We start from the raw sequence: 23,130 nt of genomic DNA on the forward strand, positions 1-23,130 counted from the left end.
TGTCCTAAGGATGAATTTTTGCCCTTACAAGTATTTGTGGAAATGTTGTATGGCATCCACAACTGCCAGTAGCTCACGTCTTGTAACACAGTAGTTTCTCTCGGCTTTGGACAATCTCCGACTAAAGTAAGCTATGACCCTCTCAGTTCCATCTATCTTTTGGGATAAGACAGCGCCTATTCCAGTATTGCTCGCATCGGTGTCAAGTATGAACGTCTCGCCTGGTATCGGGTAGGCCAGAATGGGTGATGAAACAAGAGTCTTTTTAAGTCGCTCAAAGGCCTCCTGACATTCCGTTGTCCAAATAAACGGCCGCTTCGGTTCTGTCAATTGATGAAGGGCGCTACAGAGGCTAGAGAAGTTTGGTACGAAACATCTTTAGTACGTGCAGAGTCCAAGAAAGCTTCTTAACTCCTGGATATTAGCGGGGATCGGCCATTCATTTACGGCTTCAACTTTATCCGGGTCTGTGCTGACTCCTTCCTTCGACACGATGTGCCCAAGGTACTTGACGCTCCTTCTGAACAAGGAGCACTTCTTTGGGTTCAATTTCATTCCAGCGTTTCTGATTCTTTCGAATACTTCCTTCAGGTTTGCGATATGTTCCTCGAAGGTTCTGCCTATGACGATAATGTCATCTAAGTAGACAAGACACGTGGTCCAGTTGAATCCTCTTAACACATGCTCCATTAGTCTTTCAAAGGTGGCTGGGGCGTTGCAGAGTCCAAAAGGCATCACGGTAAATTGCCAGAGACCATTGCCAGCAGAGAAGGCCGTTTTATCTCTGTCCTCGGGATGTAGTCCTACTTGCCAGTAACCGTTCTTCAGGTCAAGGGTGGAAAAGATCTGTGACCCAGCAAGTGTGTCCAATGTGTCGTCAATCCTAGGAAGCGGGTAGCTGTCCTTGTGTGTGGCGTCATTTAATAATCTATAGTCGACACAAAATCTCGTGGATCCATCTTTCTTCTTTACCAAGACGATGGGTGAACACCATGGACTGTTGGATGGCTCAACAACCCCCTGCTGCCTCATTCGTTCTATGATGTCCATAGCTTCTTGGTGTTTTGCTAGCGGCAGGCGACGTGGTTGCTGTCGTATAGGCCTAGTGTTTCCTGTGTCTATTCGATGCTGGATTAGATTTGTCCGCCCAAAGTCCATTTCATCAGATGGCAATATGTCAGAAAACTCTCTGAGAAATTGTTCTGATTTGGTGTACTGTTCTTTCGACAATATCGTTTTGACTTCTGTCAGAAATTTAGTAACCTGCGATTCACTGGACTCGAGTCTTTCGACGGGGTTTTCACTGCTACAGTTTCTTATCATCTCCAGAGCATGGCAACCAGCGATGGTGCTACCTTTCCGAAGGTGCTTCTCTACTGTACCAAGGTTCATAATTCTTACTGGTACCATTAGGTCTTTCCCAATCGTGACTAGTGCCTTTCCTACTGCTATCCCGTTGTGGTTGGTGTCAAAGCTTTCTACCAGCGCTGTTCCTGTCGTGGGATAGCCTTCCTCAATTTTCCCCCAAATGATCATTTCAGACTTGGCAGGCAAGGTTGTATTTTCTACCAACTTAATCCTTCTGACTCGGCCATCTTCTTCATTCTCGTCGCCAAGCAAGGGTACTTCGAGGTCTCCACATTGTAAAGTGCCTCCGCCGATATTTAAGGAAAAGCCATATTTCAGCATGAAGTCGAGCCCTATTATGCAGTCATCTGTGACGTCAGCAATCAGGAATTCGTTTTCGAATGACTGATTCCCTATCTCGACTGTTATGTCGATCAGGCCTTTTATGGGCATCAGTTCTCCACTGGCTGTTTTCAACGAGTAGGCTCTAACTGGCGTTTTCTTGCTACTGTCCACTTTATCCGTCTGGATGACTGATCGTGAGGCACCAGTATCTAGGAGGAAGTGATAATTTTGGCATCCAATTTTTCCGATGATTTTCAGACTCTTGCTCTGTCCTAGCACGGCGACCGGGATGATGGTTGTAGGGGCTCTCATTTTCTGTGTCGCCGGGTTCCGCCCCTTGAAGCCGGCGCGTGCTTGTTTCCCTGGTAGCCCCGAGAACTTGGTCGTGCATACCTTTCTGATCTGTGATGGGTTCCAGTTTGTGGAAATCTTCTAGTGCAGCTTCTTTGTATATGACCGAGTTCACCACAATTCCAGCATCGTACAGGAGCCCTAGGTTGATTTTCTGGTATCTGGTTTGTTCGTCGTTCATCTAGTGCCTCTGTCACCCTTCTCACAAGTTGTGCGAATTCTTCCTCTTTGACTGCCAACTTTCGGCCTTGATGAACGCTCCCAGATGCGTCTTTAGCGGCTTCATATGAGAGGGCGTATACGAGGGCTTCACTGGCCTTACGTCTACCTCTAACTCTGGTGGCTTTCTTTAACTCGGGGTCTCGAAGCGCATCAATGAAGGCGTCTGTGATAATGACCTCCAGAAAATCTTGTGCGGCTGTTGGGTAGGCCAGATGTGCGAGGCGTTCGATGTCTGTCTCTAGCTCCTGTAGTGTTTCATCGAGGCGCTGTTGTCTGGTCTTTAGTTGCACACGATATACTTCTTGTAGATGTTCATTACCGTATCGGAGTTCCATAGCCTGGACAAGGGCGGCAAAGTCTTTCTGGTTCGGTAGAGACTGTAGCAATTCGGAGGCTTTTACCCTTAGGGATAACACAAGGGCTGTTGCTTTCTCCTCCTCACTGTTCCATTTGTTAACTTTGGCTGCTGCGTCAAATTGCTTCTTGTATACTGACCAGGACACGGAACCATCAAATACGGGGGGCTTCATTTTCCCGAATACTGCATGTACAAATGACGTCATATCTGCTTCTGGTACATTTGTGTGCTTGCGTTGGACTTCAATCTTCATTTCGTCGATGGCCTTCTCTACTGCGTCGACCCTCTGATTCATCTGCTCGTCAATGTTGGTGATTCTCTCCTCCACAGCATGTATGCGTTGGTTCATTGCCAATAACTCCGTTTTGATTACCGAGTTCATGGCGTCTATCTTGTAATTGGTGTTTTCTTGCCCCGAGTTCATAGCTGCCATCTGTCCCTGCATAGCTGCCATCTGTTCCTGCATGATACTGGTGATCTGTTGCTGCATGCTACTGGTGAGCTGTTCCAGCAAGTCCGGTTCGACTTCAAAAAGATATGTGTCCGGATCTTCTTTTTCCTTCACCAGTTCTTCCCGAAGGCGTGCTTGTAAGGTTTCTTTGTTGCCGCTTGTCTTCAGATCTCGACCACGGAGCTCTTCCTTCAGTTCCTTCACAAGGAGTTGGTCTAACGTTTTCGTAGTAGACATTGCAGATCCGATCCCACTTCTGACACCAGTTGTTACGAATCTCACTATCCAGGCTCTCTACAAACTACACCATACACCACCAACTTAAAGAACTTGACAAGTCAGGGCTCCAAAATAACGTAAAGGTTTAATGTCCATAAATAACAGCCAATACTGTACAATTGGCAGCAGGTAGAACAGTACAAATAGCTCTGCGATAACAAATATCTCTCCGATAACACCGTTCCGCCGTATCAAGTCTTGCACTGGCCTCTCTCTGTCTCGCCTCGGACTTGTACTGAGCCGTTGTAACGAACTGTAGATCGGGACGTTGTGACTCACTGGCCTCTGATACCTTCGCTCTTTATATAGGGTCCCTACTGGCCTTCTAGAACCGGACAGAACGTCGCTCGACCATTCTGGGTGGTCAGATGACTACATCCCTCGTGACACTCCTGAGCTCTGTTCACGACGTCGATCCTTCCCGAACCATCATGTTGATACGCGTCTCGGCCGATCGTCGTAACTCGTCACGGTTGACCGCTCGTCTAGCGCTGGCCTGGGGCGATTTGCGTCGGCTGACTACACACACACCACTACCCCCATCTGTGCCGCCACCAGGTTTATAACAATATATAAAAAACAATAATATAGGAATATAAAAATATAGTCTTATGACTTATATAGTGACTAGCCTAGGCTATAGGGCTAGGTCACTTCACTAGTGGTCTGTAATATTAATATATATGTCCTGGGGAAGGTTCTGTCTAAATCTTTAGTTGGTCTATTCTTGTTTTGTAGTAGGGCACTGTAGGGCCTACTAAAAGATTTAGACTATAGTAACAATAGTTTTTAGAAAGCATATAATTTTTACATATCATTCTTCTTAAGGGCAGGGGAAACACTCAAAAATGATAGATTTGGAAAAAAAAATCGATTTTTAGTTTTTACATGTTTCAAATAGTTCAACATGTTTTGCACGTATTTTACTTAATGATAACATTGAAAAATAATATTTAATATGTAAAAAATGCATTTAATAATGGTCACCTTTTCATAATAAGAGCTGAAAATGACCAAAATACCCGTTGTTTTTACTTGATTTTCGTAAACAATAATTAAAGGGAGCCCGCCATGTTTGGCCTCATTGGAAAGCTTGTCCTTTTTTCTCTAAGGTCAGACTATAAAAAGACATCCAATGAAAAATAATTATTTAAGTCTGAACATTCTTCCCTCCTATATAAATGCGTTTCTTTGATATAAAAAGAACTGCCAAGACCTACATATCTTCTGTTTACAAACACGAATAATACGATTGGTTCAAAATGATCACATGATGTTTTTTTTCTTATACCATTGGTTGTCAATGGACGCTTTACCACAGCTGAAATGAACACATTAGCCCTTTGTAGATTAGATTCTATAACTTTGCTTAATTCTTTTTAAATTTTTAGATCTAATAATTTCTCAGATCAAATAATGTTTTAAAAGGAATCATGTGAATTTCGTAGATCTACATATTAACATTGGTTTAAACAAGGAAATTACGCTGGCAATAGATCCAAAAGAGTCTCAAGTCCGAGTCTAGATTCTAGAATTAGAATTAGAATAGAATAGTCTAGATCAACTAGATGATACTAGATCTACTTGACTTGATCTAGATCTATTCTAACACTTTAACAGAATGATAATCTAACTAATCTAAGCATTGGAAGTTCAAGATGAAAGCAACAATCTAGAAGTAGACATATTATACTTATAGAGATCTAGATCTAGACTTATTCTAGAGGATCTAGATCTAGAACTAAACTATATCATATATGGATTTAGACTAAAACAAGGACTATACTGGGCTACTGGGTATAAAATGTAATGTAATGTAAATCTAGTTAATTGAGATTTATATATCTTAGACTCTAATTAAGTTAATATAACTATTCTAAGATAAGATAAATCTAATGTAGATATAGATCTAATAGGACTGAATATATATAACTTTACATAATATCTTACTTAGATCAAAATCAACAGTATATAGTATATATACGGTTATACTACTATATTATCTATAGTATATACTATAGTTCTGGAGTCTAGTCAATCTAGATCTAGAGAACCTAATCTAGTTATAATAAATAAATCTATAAAGATATCTATTAAGTTGTTGCACACAAAGATAAAAGACATACATTAAAAAAAACAACATTTGCTGTAGATGTAAATAATGATTGAGGCACAAAACTAACCGAATTCAATTCTTTTTTTTTTTAAAGCTTCACATTTCTATTGACTTCATCAGTCAATTGTTAATTTATTGTTCTACTGATATAAATGTACAGCACTTTCCATAAGGATTCTTATTGAAATTATAAGAGGAATGTTTCGCAGAAATATTTAGATGGTTACGTCGACGACAACTTGTCGTTTATTGAACCACACCAGATTTCGCAAACATATTTCGCAACATATTTGACTGAACTATGTGACTTACAGATTCAAACCTTCTTTGCAGTCTTTAGAAAGATTGCAAAACAAAAGGAAATAAAAGTTTAAATAATTGAAGCAAAGTACAAATTCATTGTGTCGAAAAGGTTGTCTTTCGGCTCAGCTAATCTCAGCTTTCGAAATAAGTTCTTGGTCTTTTTTATTTAGCAGCCTAGTACTTTGGGTAACTTTGAAAACATCAGAACAATACTTTGTAAGGCTTGAAAATAATGAAGATAAAATAAAGCTCTCAAGCTCTTAGTAGTGTTTATGTTTAGTGTTTATGGATCATCAGTGCAAGACATTAATTATGAAAACATAATAGTTCATTGTTATTAACTTTACTATAAGGCTGGACAATTTTTTTTATTCTATAAGATACCTTATTAATTGTTTTTATATAATATCTAATAATATTGCATTTCATTTCAATACATATATTATACCTTTATAAGAAAAAGAAAAAAAGTCATTCCATTAATTTCATTAAAAAATGTAAGTTTTATGTACTTCATTGACAAAGTTTTTAGTTTATAACTTTTTTAGTTTTCATTGAACATGAATGAAATTTTCACATATTATAACCCTAATATGTCTTAAAAATAATAGCTATAGTTTTTAAAATTTATTATTATAGTTTTTGAGATATTTAGAATTTTCTTAGTTTTTTGATGTTTTCTCAAAATCGCGTTTTTTCATACTATTTTTGCTAAAAACTTTTTTATTTATTGCTCTATTCAAATGATTTTTTCTACACTTATTTAGTTTATATATTACAATAGAAGTATCAGATCACTTTTTTGATAATTGGGGTTATGTTTAAAATTTTTGCACTTTTCTTGTTAAAAAACAATTGTCTGTATAGACAGGGCAGGAAAAAAATTATTAAAAAAAAAATATTCAAAAATTAAAAAATGTAATCTGATACTTCAATAGCAATTATATTTGCCTACATTCCTGCAAATTTTCAAAAGAAAATAATAAGAAATGCACAAGTAGATAGCTTTTTTATAAGAGTATGTTTACAAAACAAAATGGCCACCGTTGCCATAGCAACAACATTTTCAAACTTTTTTTTCTAGATTTTTGATAGGGTACTCATATATAACATTCCTGTATAATATCATTAGATTTGAAGCACAAATAAAAAATTTGGTCTCTAAGTGTTTCCCCTACCCTTAAGGAATGTATAGATCTAGATTTATAAAATCTAGACTTACTTTAAAAAACTCTTACATCATTAGACTCCAGAATTAAGATCTACTATAGACCTATATAATATAGTATATCTATATTATAAAGTAGAATGTGAGGGGTATGTATGTATGTATGTATGTTACTTATAGACATCAAAACCGCTTGACCAATCTTGATAAAACTAGGCAGGAATGTTCCTTGGGTACCAACTTAGACCTTAGTGAATGTATTGTAGCCCTGAAACAAATGTAAGACCCTCAAAAAAAAATAAAGTTGTCCGACTCTATTACAGCTATAGTATTTTATGGATCTAGGCCATGTCTACAATGTTGACATGAGAAAAGATAGAAAGGATTTAGACCTAGATCTAATTTTAAGAAATACACTTTGCGCAGATAGTTTTTTACTTTGACACATGAAAATACAAAAGAAGATCCAATAATTTCATTATATAATAAAATTAACCTTCAATTTTGTGTTTCAAAAGCATTTTTTACATTAATTAGTTCCTTATATCTGTGATTACAGATTTCCTGACGAACATTCTTTCATTAGACAATTCCGTAATGAATCGCGTACTAAATATTAATTCGTTTAATTGTTTACTTTATAATCCCATCCCTAGATCTAAAACTCTAATCCAACTATTTTAGTGTATGATGATAAAACTTCTCTTCGCACGGATAGTTTTATACTTTAACACATAAACATATTAATTAAAGTCCATTCTTTTCATATTTTGATCAAATAAACATTCAAATTTGGTTTTCTAAAGCTACATTCGTTTGCGACAACTGCGAAGCCGAGTTGAGATAGGCCTAGATCTATATTCATTCATGAATCGCGTACTAAAAATTATTTCGTTTAATTGTTCACTTTATAATACCATCCCTAGATCTAAAACTCTAATCCAACTATTTTAGTGTATAAATATATTAATTAAAGTCCATTCATTTCATATTTTGATCAAATAAACATTCAAATTTGGTTTTCTAAATCTACATTCGTTTACGAAAGCTGCGAAGCCGAGGTGAGATAGGCCTAGATCTATATTCATTCATGAATCGCGTACTAAAAATTATTTCGTTTAATTGTTCACTTTATAATCCCATTCATTTAACAAAGCTATCGCTCTTTTCGTTTTTAATAGATAAGAATGTATCGACTTCGGGTAAACCATTTTCGCAAAACTAATTTTATTTTCGTAGCGAAAGAGAAATACATCTAAATCCAATCCACTAGATTATTCAAAAGCAAATGTTTTAATTTTAAAAAAAATGGATTTTCCCCTATTAGCTATTTTGATCTGATAGCTTCATTCACACTATTTTTACATTGACACTTTCGCTTTACTTATTACATTATTATTTCGTTTAATTGTTTACAAACACTCTCAGTGACTATATCGACAGTAATGCGCAAATAAAGACCCGCGGGTCGCGGGTAACATATGTCTAGTCTATATTATAAAGTAGAATGTGTGGAGTATGTATGTATGTATGTATGTTACTTATAGACATCAAAACCGCTTGACCAATCTTGATAAAACTAGGCAGGAATGTTCCTTGGGTACCAACTTAGACCGTAGTGTATGTATTGTAGCCCTAAAACAAACTTAAGACCCTCAAAAAAAATAAAGTTGTCCGACTCTATTACAGCTATAGTATTTTATGGATCTAGGCCATGTCTACAATGTTGACATCAGAAAAGATCGAAAGGATTTAGACCTAGATCTAATTTTAAGAAATACACTTTGTGCTGATAGTTTTTTAATTTGACATGAAAAGACAAAAGAAGATCCACTGATTTCATTATATAATAAAATTAACCTTCAATTTTGTGTTTCAAAAGCATTTTTTACATAAATTAGTTTCTTACATCTGTGATTACAGATTTCCTGGCGAACATTCTTTCATTAGACAATACCGTAATGAATCGCGTACTAAAAATTTATTCGTTTTATTGTTTACTTTATAATCCCATCCCTAGATCTAAAACTCTAATTCAACTCTAAGATGATAAAGCTTCTCTTCGCACAGATAGTTTTATACTTTAACACATAAACATATTAATTAAAGTCCATTCATTTCATATTTTGATTAAATAAACATTCAAATTTGGTTTTCTAAAGCTACATTTATCTACGAAAGAGATAGGCCTAGATCTAAATTCATTCATAAATCGCGTACTAAAAATTATTTCGTTTAATTGTTCACTTTATAATCCCATCCCTAGATCTAAAACCCCTAATTCAACTCTAAGATGATAAAACTTCTCTTCGCACAGATAGTTTTATACTTTAACACATAAACATATTAATTGAAGTCCATTCATTTCATATTTTGATCAAATAAACATTCAAATTTGGTTTTCTAAAGCTACATTCGTTTACGAAAGCTGCGAAGCCGGGTTGAGATAGGCCTAGATCTATATTCATTCATGAATCGCGTACTAAAAATTATTTCGCTTAATTGTTCACTTTATAATCCCATTCATTTAACAAAGCTATCGCTCTTTTCGTTTTTAATAGATATGAATGTATCGGCTTCGGGTAATCCCATTTTCACAAACCTAATTTTATTTTCGTAGCGAAAGAGAAAAAACTTGAAAGGATCATTAATTAAGTTTAACATACATCTAAATCCAATCCACTAGATTAGTAAACACAAACTTAGACCCGCAGGCCACGGGTAATGTCTGGCGAACATCCTTTCATTAGACATTACCAAATGGTTACACATTAACAGTGATTAACACATCTCTCTACTGAGTCTATTAGTAGGCCTAGGTCTAAAACTCTTATTGAACTCTAAGATGATAAAACTTCTTTTCGCAAAGATAGATTTATGCTTTAACACATAAACATACTAATTATTGTCCGTGTTCAGATAGGCCTATATTCATTCATGAAAAAAGGTCACGCATGCGCAACACAGAATGAACTATATAAAAGCCAATTTTTAACTCTTAGATTAGTGTAGATTTAGATCTATGTCTACATCAAGATCTACTTTATACTGTAACACATGAACATACAAAATTTGGTTTATTCATCTCAAATTTTAATCAAATATATGTAGGCCTACAAGCAAATGTTTTAATTTGAACAAATGGATTTAAGCCTATTAGCTATTCTAATTTGATAGCTTCATTCACACTATTTTTACATTGACACATTCGCTTTACTTATTACATTATTATTTCGTTTACAAAACAATCTCAGTGACTATATCGACAGTAATGCGCAAATAAAGACCCGCGGGTCGCGGGTAACACATGTCTAGTAGTATTATATAATCTAGTTATATTCTAGTAAAGTAGTACTAGATTCCTCTAGGGCTAGGCTGATATTAATGTTCATATTCATTTAATATTACTTAATTTTTCATTTGTGTATCTATTATGTATCTATTACTAAATATATATATATATATATATATATATATATCAGTCTCGCGGAGCATGCCGTTTTCGGCCAGTCGGGTTTCTTGCAGGGCTGCAATGTCAATATGTAGCCTTTTTAGCTCGTTGTTTATAACTGCCGTCTTCCTTGCATCGTCGATCTGCCTTAGATCATCAGTGAGACCAGGACACATTGTCCTGACATTCCAAGTGGCCAGTCGCATGACAGGGATTTTCTTTTTCAGTTTAATTTTTCTTCTTTTGTTGCTTGGTGCAAGTTTCCAGCCTACTTGTCGTTTTAAACTAAGCTCTAAGCACCCATTAGAGCAGGCAGGCTGTGGCGGATCAGCACCTAACTGACTGGGGGCTGCCCAGGTTGAGGCGGGCGGTAGCTGATCAGTGAGGCGCGAAGACCTCTCCCACCGTCAGAGACAACCCGTGGCGTCCATACATTACGCCAATCAAGTTGGACTTATAACCCGTAACTGTTGTCTCCCGTGTTGTTTTAGCCGCTTTGCAGCAGCACCAGAGTTTCCTCTCCGGGGCGCATTCCTGGGCCTTGGATAAAGGGGTCATGGGTGGCCCATGCGTCATGATCCCTCTCTCGACCTTGCTGATGTGATCCAAAGGAACGCATCGCATTACATTTGGCACCAACTCAGTTGCAGAAGCTGCCGGAGGGAATTTCGTAGCTGATACTCCCAACGCCTAAGGGGCTTCACTCCTGATTTCTCCTCGAGGTTGTCTCCTGAAGCCTCAGTACCGCAAGGCAGCGGGGGTTTGAAGTCAGAGTACCCCTCTCCTAGATGAACTACCTTACTAGGCTGACGAGCTCCATCTGCCCGAAGCTCCCGGTTTTGTGGCGCCAGGTATCCGCCTTCACCCCTTCACCTGTTAGTAAGAGCAGTTTCGCCGGGCTTAATATCTAAGCCACACGAGCAGGCCAGGTGCTGGACTTAGTTGTCAGAGGCTATTTGAGACGCATGCCATTAGGAGTACTTTATAGACAATGGGAGCTTAACCCCATATAAAAGATAGAATCAAACAAAAATTGCAGATCTTTAAATTATTGAATTCATGGCCAGGAAGGATGTCTGACTACACTTTCTTTTGGAAAGGGAAAGCACAGGATGAGACTCGAATACATGGTGTGGGCTTTGCTGTCAAGAACAGTCTTCTTCCCATGATAGTCCCTCCAGTTGGTGGCTCGGAACGGCTACTAAGCATAAGTATGATGACAGCATCTGGAAAAGTCACTCTAATTAGTGCCTATGCCCCCACACTATGCTCACTTCAGGAGGACAAAGACAAGTTCTGTGAAGACCTCAAAGAAGCCATTGCAAACATTCCTCAAAAAGAACATATGATCCTTCTAGGTGACTTCAATGCCAGAGTAGGATCAGATCACACTACCTGGCTAGACTGTCTTGGGCTTTTTGGAATCGGAAAGATGAATGAGAACGGACAAAGACTGCTTGAATTCTGCACATACCATAAGCTCTGCATTACCAACACATACTTCAGAACAAAACCACAGCACTGTGTCTCATGGAGGCACCCTAGGTCTGGGCACTGGCACCAGCTGGATATGATACTGACACGAAAAAAGGACATTGGAAATATACTGCTGACACGTAGCTACCAAAGCGCGGATTGTGATACTGATCATACTTTAGTGTCCTGCCGGACAAGACTGCTGCCAACTAAGATCCACACTTCACAGGGAAAAAGAAAATCACGCCTGAATACTACTAGCACAAAAAATCCTGATCTTTGCACCGAATTTGAGAACAAATTAGAGGAAGCTTTTAAAAACTTTTCTGTGACTGAGGTAGAAAAAGGCTGGACGTTTATGCGTGATACAATCTACCAAACATCATCACTGGTCTTTGGAAACAAAACCAAGAAAAGCGAAGACTGGTTTGAAGCTAGTCTACCAGAAATGGAAACTGCCACCACGAACAAGAGAGCAGCCATGCTAATCTACAAGAAGGATCCCACCCCAAGCAACTTAAAAAGGCTCAGAGCTGCACGTAACAATGCCCAAAGAGTAGCGAGACACTGTGCTAACAAATACTGGCAGGAGCTATGCGAAGACATTCAATCTTGTGCCGACTGTGGTAACATAAGAGGACTATATGAGGGCATGAGAAAAGCCTTTGGACCTCACACCAGCAAGTGTGCTCCGCTAAAGTCAAAAGATGGCTCAATCATCAGCGATCGTGCGCTGCAAATGGAACGATGGGTAGAACACTATGCAGAACTCTACCAGATTGAAAACGCCATCTCACCAAATGCTGTTTCCAACTTCCCATCACTTCCAGTTTTGATGGAATTAGACGAAACGCCCTCAGTAAAGGAGCTGAGCATTGCCATTGACATGCTTGCACATGGGAAAACACCCGGAGGAGATGGCATTCCTGCTGAAGTAATTCAGGCTGGAAAACATGCCCTAATCAAACCACTCCATGAACTGCTAAGCTTGTGCTGGGAACAAGGAATGGTCCCCCAGGAATTGAAAGACTGCAACATTGTTACAATTTATAAAAATAAAGGCGACCGCTCTGATTGTAACAATTACAGAGGCATCTCACTGCTTAGCATAGTCGGAAAGGCTTTTGCTAGAGTATTACTAAAGCGATTACAGATCCTGGCAGATCGTGTTTATCCAGAGTCGCAGTGTGGCTTTAGGGCAGGTAGATCTACAACAGATATGATTTTCTCTCTGCGGCAGCTACAGGAGAAGAGCAGAGAACAAAAGCAGCCCCTCTTCATAGCTTTTATTGATTTGACCAAGGCCTTTGACCTTGTTAGCAGAAGCGGTCTGTTTGCTGTACTAGAGAGAATCGGCTGCCCAAATAAGTTAAGAAAACTAGTGTCAGCTTTTCACGAAAATATGCAGGGCACCGTTCAGTTTGAAAGTTCTTCCTCCAGGCCATTCTCCATTAAGAGCGGTGTAAAACAAGGATGTGTACTGGCCCCTACACTATTTGGCATCTTCTTCTCAGTCGTACTATCCAGTGCTTTTAAATCCCTGGAAGACGGAATATACATCCATAGCAGATCCGATGGAAGGCTCTTTAACCTGGCACGTCTTAAAGCCAAAACGAAAAGGCGTCGTATCTTGATAAGGGAGCTGCTGTTTGCCGATGACGCGGTACTCGTATCTCACTCACAAGGAGGTCTACAGAAGCTAGTGAACGCCTTAGCAGCTGCTTGTCAAGAGTTTAGCCTTACTATAAGTCTCTCCAAGACCGAAATCCTGGCACAAGACGTCGCAGAAATACCTATAATACAAATTGGGAACCACACCCTTTCAGTGGTGCAGGAATTTACCTACTTGGGTTCAACGATTGTCAGTAACCTAGACTTAGACATCGAGCTGACAAAAAGGATAGGAAAAGCTACCACAGCATTGGCAAAACTCTCCAAGCGCGTCTGGGAAAATGGTAAATTGACCACAGCGACCAAAATCCTAGTCTACAACGCCTGTGTTGTGAGCACTCTCCTTTATGGCAGTGAAAGCTGGTCAACATACATGTACCAAGAGCACAGATTGAATAGTTTCCACTTGCGCTGCCTGAGACGCATAATGGGCATCTCTTGGAGGGACCATGTCTCCAATCAGGAAGTTTTGAGATTGGCCAATATGAACAGCATGTATGCTCTCCTGACACAAAGAAGATTACGCTGGCTCGGACATGTCACCCGCATGCCAGATGGTAGAATCCCGAAAGATATCTTATATGCTGAGCTTGTGGAAGGAGTCAGACCCAAGGGCCGCCCAAGACTAACATATAGAGATGTCTGCAAGCGAGACATGAGAGCCTCAGGCATCAGTGAAAGTATGTGGGAAAACATAGCCAAAGACCGGAGTGCATGGAGACAGACTGTGCGTGCTGGGACAACCCTTGCTGAGAACAAAAGAATTGAAGCGGCTTTAATCAAGAGGGAAAAAAAGAAAGCTGCCCTGTCTGCTAGCCCTAAATCAGAGGCATACACATGTACGAATTGTGGCAAAGTCTGCCGTTCTAGAATTGGCTTGATTAGCCACACCAGATTCTGCCCCGTCTCAAGATTAAGCCAAAACCAGTGACTCACTTGGGCGTATCCATTGCCTTTCGAGACAAAAGGAGCCATATATATATATATATATATATATATATATATATATATATATATATATATATATATATATATATATATATATATATATATATATATATATATATATATATATATATATATATATATATATATATATATATATATTATTGTAGAAACCTGACATTGGCTAAAAGATGATCTGAAGCGTTCAACAGTGGATGGCTGCCTGATTGTGTGTTATGCCAGCTGGACTGTTATTTTATAATATAAAATATAAGACTGTTGAGCATCTTTTACTTCTAAATCTAAAAGCTGATGCTATGACACTCAATGGCTTAGAAGAAATCCTGTCAGTTTTATATGGTCATGGCAATAATCTTTAATAAATAAGTCTTATACAAGGACAATAAAGATTATTATTATTATTATCATATTTTCAGTTGTTTTGTTTTAAGCTAACGTTGTCTTAAATTTTTAGAATTAACAAATTTGTTACATTTTCTTTATAAATACTCAAAAGTGAAAAAATATTCTTTTGGATAAATTTCAACTTTGTGGGACATGCCCTTTATAATATTTAATGCAAACATAAAGTTATAAGGCATTATCTTCGATTCCGAAGATTAAGGATGAATGCAGCATTTCTCTTGACCACATGAACCCAGTTGCAAATTGTATATTTTGTCATATCATACGCATGAATGGATCTAAGTTAAACCGGCTTGCTAATTGTGATTAGCTTACACTCATAGTCATAAAAAACCACACGTGGACTGTAACAAGAGATAAAGCAGACTGATCCACGTTGTACGGTGGACTAAAACTCGATACTAGTACGCTAGACTGGATCTAGGCTAATCCGGCAAACATTAATTCGCTTACCTCTAAATTTGGAAGCGTGACCCAATTTCCATACTATGACGTCACAGACCCGTGTAGTGAGGGAGAAAGACATCTCGAATGGCTACGAGACTAAGACTTTTTAGTGTCCCTAAAACCCACATTAAAATGCTAATATCTCATTAACGGCTGAAAAGTTATAGAAAATATTTTGCATACACGTTTTTTTAAGCATTATATTACAGAAAACAAGTATTAAAACGATTTCTGTGATTGACCCCAAAACCTCTTCAGTTGGTCGTTAATAATTAAACAGATTCAGAATGAAATAATAATTTCCCAATGTAAAAGGCATTTCATCACTAATAATGTATTATTTCCTATTCACAACAAGCTAGTGATTGTAGGCAGTAAAGCAGGCACTATTTTTTCTCAGCTTGTTTAGACTTATCTTTATAGCAACCTTGTTATCAGGTATACCAGATAGCAAAGCATTGCCCTGGTTTAGGCAGGAGAGTTAATGCCATTGAAAGTTTCATTGGTGATCTATAGTTAAATATTGTTGGATCTGGCCTAATATATGCAGAGATGACCAACATATACATAAAAAAATAAGTTGAATCCAAGACAACTCCAAGGCCTTGAACTTTTGACAAATGGAACCTGGAAATTTTCACTTGACACTTGACTTTCCACTTACACAATATTTTTTTAAGCTGCCAATTCATATGTTTATAGTCTTATACTTAACCATCCAGATTTTCAAACTTGCCACAGTTCCATTAATATTGGTTGCCATATGCAGGATTGAGGTGTTATTATAGAAGAGGTTTAGTGTATTTACCATGCTCACATCTGCAGTATTTTAAGTTTCAACATCACTGCCTGGTTTGGCAATCTGAACATAAAAAATAAAAATAAACTTAATAAAATTCTAAATGCTGCTAGTAATATATTAGGCAACAAAGAACAAAGAAACTGCACATGGACACCTATTCGAGAAAAACATTACTAAGAAAGCAATAAAAATTTTAAGCATAAAATATCACCCTCTTCTTCATGACTTTAACATTGCAACATCACAAAGAAGATATAAGACACTGCAATGATCACAAAATCAAATAGACACATAAAATCTCTTTTGATCCTTTGGCAATTGAACAAATGTTAACTCACTGTTGTAAATTTCACATGTAATATGAAGAGAAGCTGGGGTATGAATGTATATGTTTGTGTTATAATACATATTGTTTGCTCTAATAAAGTAGTGGTTTTTTTTTATAATGCACAATTGTAAAACAAATTTTCTTACGCATAATAAAGATTAATGAATGCATAATAAATCTCTTCATCCCATAAACATATATTGTCCCTATCAACTAGGCAGCAATTTTGAAAACCTTTTCTGTATGGCTCTGACTTATGCATTATATCAAAAAGTTTTGAAAACTACTGAACAGCTCAATATATTTAACATTTTCTTACATTCATTCAACTTGCCACCTGTGGCAGACCTGTTGGATTGGACTCTGTTGTAGAATTTTTCTAGACATGCTTATAATGAAATAATTTACAACAAATAGCAAGTTATTATGTATTGTTTAATTACAGAGAAAAGCCTGTCATAAATACTACCACTATCAACCTTGAGAAGCTGGGAAGTCTACCAGATGGAACTTTTGGAAAAGAATATTGGACATTTTTAAAGACAAATGTAATTTTCTATTTCTTCATCATCAGCTTCTTGTAATTCAGTTGTTAGTATCAAATGTCTGTTGATTGCTAATGTTCTATTTAACTCCACATCATCTTTTTTACACATTTTTGTTCTCCAATGCTAGTAGATTTCAATAATGTCCCGTTAGCCCAAGTCTGCATATGTTCTAGTGGAATTACTGCTAAGAAGAAATTAAGAGGGGCTTTAATTTGACTAGTTCAAGAAGAATCTCCTTTCTTGTCACACTAAAGTGTGGTCAAAGGCCAAGTGCGCTTGAACTTGGCTTGGCTACCTAGAAGGGGGCTTGAGGTTCGACACCCGACTCGGGCAGAGTTGTGTTTACTGAGTGCCTAAAGGCAGCATGGAAAACCAACTCCTAGATACCCCCTCCCCCCCCACCGGTCCACAAACGAGATTGGACCAAAGCGCTCTGAGCATGCTATAAGCATGAAAGTAGCGCTATATAAAAGCTATAAATAAATATATATATATACTAATTTGTATTTATTTATCATTATGTTATTTTTTTTGCATCTACAATTACTGACCCTGGTCCAGATCATTAGTATTTCTCTTTGTCATTTCATTTATCATTGTTAACAAATATAATGTAGGTGTTAGGCACTTTAACAAACATAAAGCATTGCTACAAATACAGACAAATCTAAATACCCCAATAATTTTGGAAAGTACAATTACCAGCCACTATTGATTATACTATTGTCTTTTGTGCTTTAATTTCTATGGCTGAACACAAAGTTGTTGTTTTTTTCAGACCTTGCGATGTATAGGGCAGATGACATTAAGGTCATCTGTTCTCTATGGCCAACAGTTTATGAGAAGGGTGTCATGTGGCTAGCACAACAAAAAACCACCTTTCCTCTCCCCAACTAAAGTCGGATACCCATTAGAGCCTGGTGGAAATTCAAAATCCCATTCTTCAGAGATTCGAACCAAGGCCAGGTTTAGAAGCCAAGTGCTTAACGACTCAGCTCCCAAGCCTTTGCTTTTTTTTTTAGCTTATAGTAATTACAGTACAAATCTAGAATTTACATCTTTTTTTAGGTGCAATTTAATATATATACAAGTAAAAATACTGGTACTAAAATATGTTACATCGCAATATCATTGAAAGGAACTCTGCTTAAAAAAAGACTGTCCAGATCAGGTAGTTCTCCGTTTACCCAGTAGTCTTTTAAAAATATTCTACTTTTTGCCCTGTCTGTTCCAGTAAACCAATAAACAAAAATTCTTTTGCATTGTAAAAGCCAATGAAATGAAATCATTTAAGAATAAATCTCTTTGCTTTCAATCTGCCAATGAACTTATCTGAATGCTTTTTTAACTTATCCTATTACTCCCACACACTTTCTTTGGAGTTTGAGATTCATGTGCTTGTCAGATCCTATCATATTTTCTGTATTTTTCCACTATTTTTATCTCAAATGTTTTTATGAAATAATGCTTAAAATGCTATTTTAGTTTCAGTGTGCTTGTCATTACTTATTGAATACTTACAAGACAATCTTCAATAAATTATTTTTTTTCAATTACAACTTGACTTAATTTTTAGAACAGAAAATTAAATCTGTTAGATAGTTTTTAAAAAAATAACAATATATCATAACTTAAACTAGTGTCAGGTGGTGTACATGTCAAGGTCTCAAGAAAAGTGTAAACAGGAAGTGAATTTACATATTGCCATCTCAAAGCTTCTAATTTCTACATAGAAGAATAATTAAGTAAAGGAACATAATTAGAAAAGAAGTTCTTATTTCATTTTCACTATGAGAACATTGGTTAGCTTATTGATTATTGTATTTTTGCTTGATATATAGTGTGTGTTCAATCTTTACATGTTTTCCTTTTGAGGAATACATCCATCCATCCTTCACAGTGACGCTACAGTCTATGGAGGGCCCTGGCCTGCTTTAGCACATCTCTACATTCTGAACTATCCTGTGCTATGCATTGAGATGCCCGGACTTGTAGCTGTTATAGATCTGCTTCTACGTCATCAAGCCACCATACTCGTGGTCTGCAATTGGGGCACCTACCTTTTTGCTGGTGAACAATCTTTGCTCCTCTGTTCTCTGCATTCTTTCGAGGTGACCTGGCCAACAAATCTGTTTCTTTTTATTTCTGTCACTATGGATGGGTCTTCATATAGTTGGTATGTTTCTTGGTTGGTGCGAGTCTTCTATCTGGTTTCATCATGTATGGCACCATAAATTTTTCGGAGGATTTTTCTTTCCCAAGTATTTAGCACATTTTCTGTGTTTTTTTGTCAGCATACAGGTTTCAGATTTGAATTCTGAAAATACCAGGAGCACCCAAATCCACAAAGTCATGGGCATTGTGGAAAGTTTGAATTACATCAAATATTAAAAGGTACCGGTACAGGGTACTTGGTTTTTAAAAGGAAAAAATAACAAGTAAAAAATCAGTTGTTTTCTGGATGTGGGAAGAATACTGGTAGCCAATAAATAAAAGAATGAGTGGCTTTCATAATACCCGGTTGTAGATTGTACACATTGTTCAAATTTTAATCCACATTGGGGCAATTTTTTTCTTTAAAAGTTTTATTTAAAACAGGAATACTATAGTTTTTCTTGATGTACATATTTATTGTTTACATTTACTGTCATATTGATTCTCTAATAACTTCAAGAAAGCACTTTTGACAATTAGCGTACTTAACACTAGAACATTTTTCAGTGGTAATAGCAACTAGTTTTTAGCATTGTCTTAACTTGATTTTAGTTTAGTTATGTTATACTTTAATATATTTTGTTTATAAGCATTCTCCTAAAAATATTTGACATACTGGTATATTTGTACTATTTTTAGGGCTTTTCTCCTGATGCCAGGAGACCTGTAAATTTCATAGATGATGCTGAGCTGATGTACGTCATGCTGCGCTATCGTCAGTGCCATGACCTAGTCCACACATTACTGGGTATGCCACCAAATATGCTGGGAGAAGTGGCTGTCAAGTGGTTTGAGGCTATCCAAACAAGGCTGCCTATGTGTATATCTGCTGCATTGTTTGGTCCCATTAGACTTGGCCCAAAGTAAGAGATACACATTTGATTAGATTTAATGAAACTGGTTTTAACTCTTTCTCTCCATAATTATTTACCACATTCTGGTGGAATCAACATTGGTATCGTCTGTTAGGAGAGAAAAAGTTAAATGCACTTGTATGCAAATTAACATTAATGTTAAACCAGTACTGGTTCCAAATAATGTAAATAATTATAAGCTGTTTTTTTTTTTTTATCTCCAATCTTAATTTACGGTACCCTATTTGAAAAGCTCTATAACTATTGACAAGATGAACAGGAAATTTTCTATTTCATTCATCATATTTAAATCTATATGTCCTAAATAATATGGTATTCAGTCATATGGTACTGAGAAATACAGAAATATTACTTTCAATAGTGACTCGTTGATTTGTGTTCTTTCAGGCACAGAAGGAAATACTTTGACATCTACCTGCCCTGGGCTATTCGATCTGCTTACAACTCAAAGTTTTTAATGAATGTCTACTTTGAGAAGCACTGGGAACAAGATATTACTGAATTCAGACAAGAACTCAATCTTGAACCAGCGCCTGTTCCATTAATTAAGACTGGAAAAAATACAAAAACAAAATAATGGTATTGTTCAATACAATTGTAAATTTTAAAATTGATGCTGTGTACATTTTTTTCTTGGTATATAATATTTTTCTACTATAGGCTTTTAATCTTTGAAATTATGCTGCTGTCTGGATCTAGCAGAAATATTTTTCTATTGACACCTCTCAACTCTTGGTACTTATGCGCGGTACAAACACCATTTTAAAATCACTGAAGAGTCAGCTGCTACAAAGGACCATCACTGGCAAAGACCTATTCAAAGAAGTTTCAACCCTCATGGATGATCTTTCTCTTTTTTTTTGTAAGAAATTGGTGGGAGTAACTTATGATGCAGCCAAAGTATGGTTGGCTATCAAAGTGGACTGGCAGCAAGTTAGCTGAAAAGTTGTCAAGCAGAACCTCTTTGGCAAGGACCATGTGATGTGTTCAGAACTGTACATTTCAACAAATTACAAGTGCTGAAGCACAAAACTTACAAAGATTTACCGACAGAAACAGAATATTTCTATTTAACAGAGAAGTACAAGCAGAGGAAAGGAACTATAGTAGATTCTTATATTAGGCACACCGTATTCGGGAAGTAGGTCAAATTTTTATTTTATTTTTTTATTTGGTGACGGTTTAACTTACAAAAAAACTGAAAGCAGATTCTTATTCTGCAACTAAAGGACTATAAAAATAGCTGTGTTTCTTTGAATTACCACTCATAGTCAAGATTTTATTTTAAAATAAATCAGGTCACTTCATGCTCCTATAATAAACGCAGTTTTTGTGCTTTCTCCTTCAGCACACATCGAGCACCGTTAAGAAACACCACTATGTTATTGCTAATAAATTATATCTGTGTTAATTAAAAATTATTTAGATTGTATTAAAAGAAGTAGATTCACTTCTGCAATATGTATTTATAGTATATTGCCTCTCTCTCTCTCTCTCTCTCTCTCTCTCTCTCTCTCTCTCTCTCTATATATATATATATATATATATATATATATATATATATATATATATATATATATATATATATATATATATATATATATATATGCCTACCTATATAATCTATGTGTAGAAACAGAAATAAATCTATATAATTATAGATCTATAAATTAATTATTATAATTCAACAAACATGATAGGCTACATGTATTCTCTGTCTCTTTCTTTTAATTCCCATCCAAGGACCCTCTTCTTTTCATAATTTGGATGTTCGTTTTGTTACATCCCCTCCCTCCCATAGATGCTTATAATTCTTTTCATGACTCTCTCCCCCTTCCCTCCACTGCCTGTATGATAGGTTGTGACACTACACGCTTAGTGTATACCTCTCCTCACCACCAGCGCTCGCCTGGCGTGATCACCTGCAGTGGGCATGGTCTCTGGCTTCAAATTAGCAGCCCGCACTTTTTCTTTCATTCATAAATTATATATTCTAGATATCTCGATCTAGGTCACATTTATTTATTGAAAAAAATCATAGATTTATTAATCCCAATAATATTTCTTATTACGATTTTGCCTTGTGCACTATAGGAGAATGTGTTTAATTCATTATTATTCATTGAAACACCTCCTTTTTTAATTTTATTTAACAGCTAACAGTATGAATGTGATTGGAATGTCTTTCTAAAGATGTTTGGAAGCTTATTTTGATAGATCCACCAGCCTACGATCAAACAGGCTCATAATATAGCCTTCATCCCTTATATGGGTATGAATTGCCGGGGGAGGTTTAAACAATAGCTTTACATACTTGGTTACCGAGAATCTAAAAAACTGCCATCTGCTTTGGAAAAGCGGAACAAAAATACAGGAACTTATCTTAAATTGGACATGCTTTGTCCCGAAACATCGTTTTTAGCTCCAAACATAAAAACAAATTAATTATAAACAAAAAAAGCGACGTGTTTCTAAAAGGAGAATTTGATGAGCTGTGCCTAATATAAGAAGCTACTATAAATCCTTTTTTGAAGACATGAAATTTTTATGACTAGAAATTAAAGCATGGAATAAAACATACCTAGTACCAGTATCTAAACCAACAGATATTGTGTTGGTTACATGTAAATGAATTCAACCAATTCACCGGAAAAACAAGTTAATATAGTATGTGTAAGCTGACATAAGCATTTAGCAAGATGTTAAGGGGTGAAGCCAATGTTACATAATTGCCTCACTGACATCTCGATCTACGCAGCAGGATATTCAGACGGTTTTGGCAAACTCTTTCATTGGTTCCTAATAAAACTGCTTTGATTATTTAAAAAAAAAAATTCCCTATTGATATTCCCAGACATAGGTCTGAAATTTAATGGCCCACTTACACTACACATGAAATGTTGACCATTTCTCCCCGTTCCTTTGTCTTCTGCAAGGATTAGTCCCTTCCATAAATAGCGTCAGACAAAGATTGGCAAAGTGAAGTTTAGTGTTTGTAAACTCTTGC

The 23,130-nt window shown here is 36.7% G+C and overlaps 1 protein-coding gene across 11 annotated transcripts in view; it reads left to right on the forward strand.

The window, feature by feature from the left end:
* LOC106058757 (ubiquinone biosynthesis protein COQ4 homolog, mitochondrial-like) overlaps nucleotides 1-22,943 on the forward strand; it is a 35,752-nt gene extending 12,809 nt beyond the window's left edge. For all 11 annotated transcript variants that reach the window (XM_056042367.1, XM_056042361.1, XM_056042359.1 and 8 more), the window contains 3 exons: nucleotides 16,932-17,034; nucleotides 19,888-20,111; nucleotides 20,511-22,943. In XM_056042367.1, coding sequence (XP_055898342.1) covers nucleotides 16,932-17,034; nucleotides 19,888-20,111; nucleotides 20,511-20,700 — 517 coding nt within the window. In that variant the 3' untranslated portion in view covers nucleotides 20,701-22,943. The remainder of the gene's footprint in view (nucleotides 1-16,931; nucleotides 17,035-19,887; nucleotides 20,112-20,510) is intronic.
* Nucleotides 22,944-23,130: the final 187 nt, after the last annotated feature.

The sequence above is a fragment of the Biomphalaria glabrata genome, chromosome 9 (genome assembly GCF_947242115.1).
Source record: "Biomphalaria glabrata chromosome 9, xgBioGlab47.1, whole genome shotgun sequence".
Lineage (NCBI taxonomy): Eukaryota > Metazoa > Mollusca > Gastropoda > Planorbidae > Biomphalaria > Biomphalaria glabrata.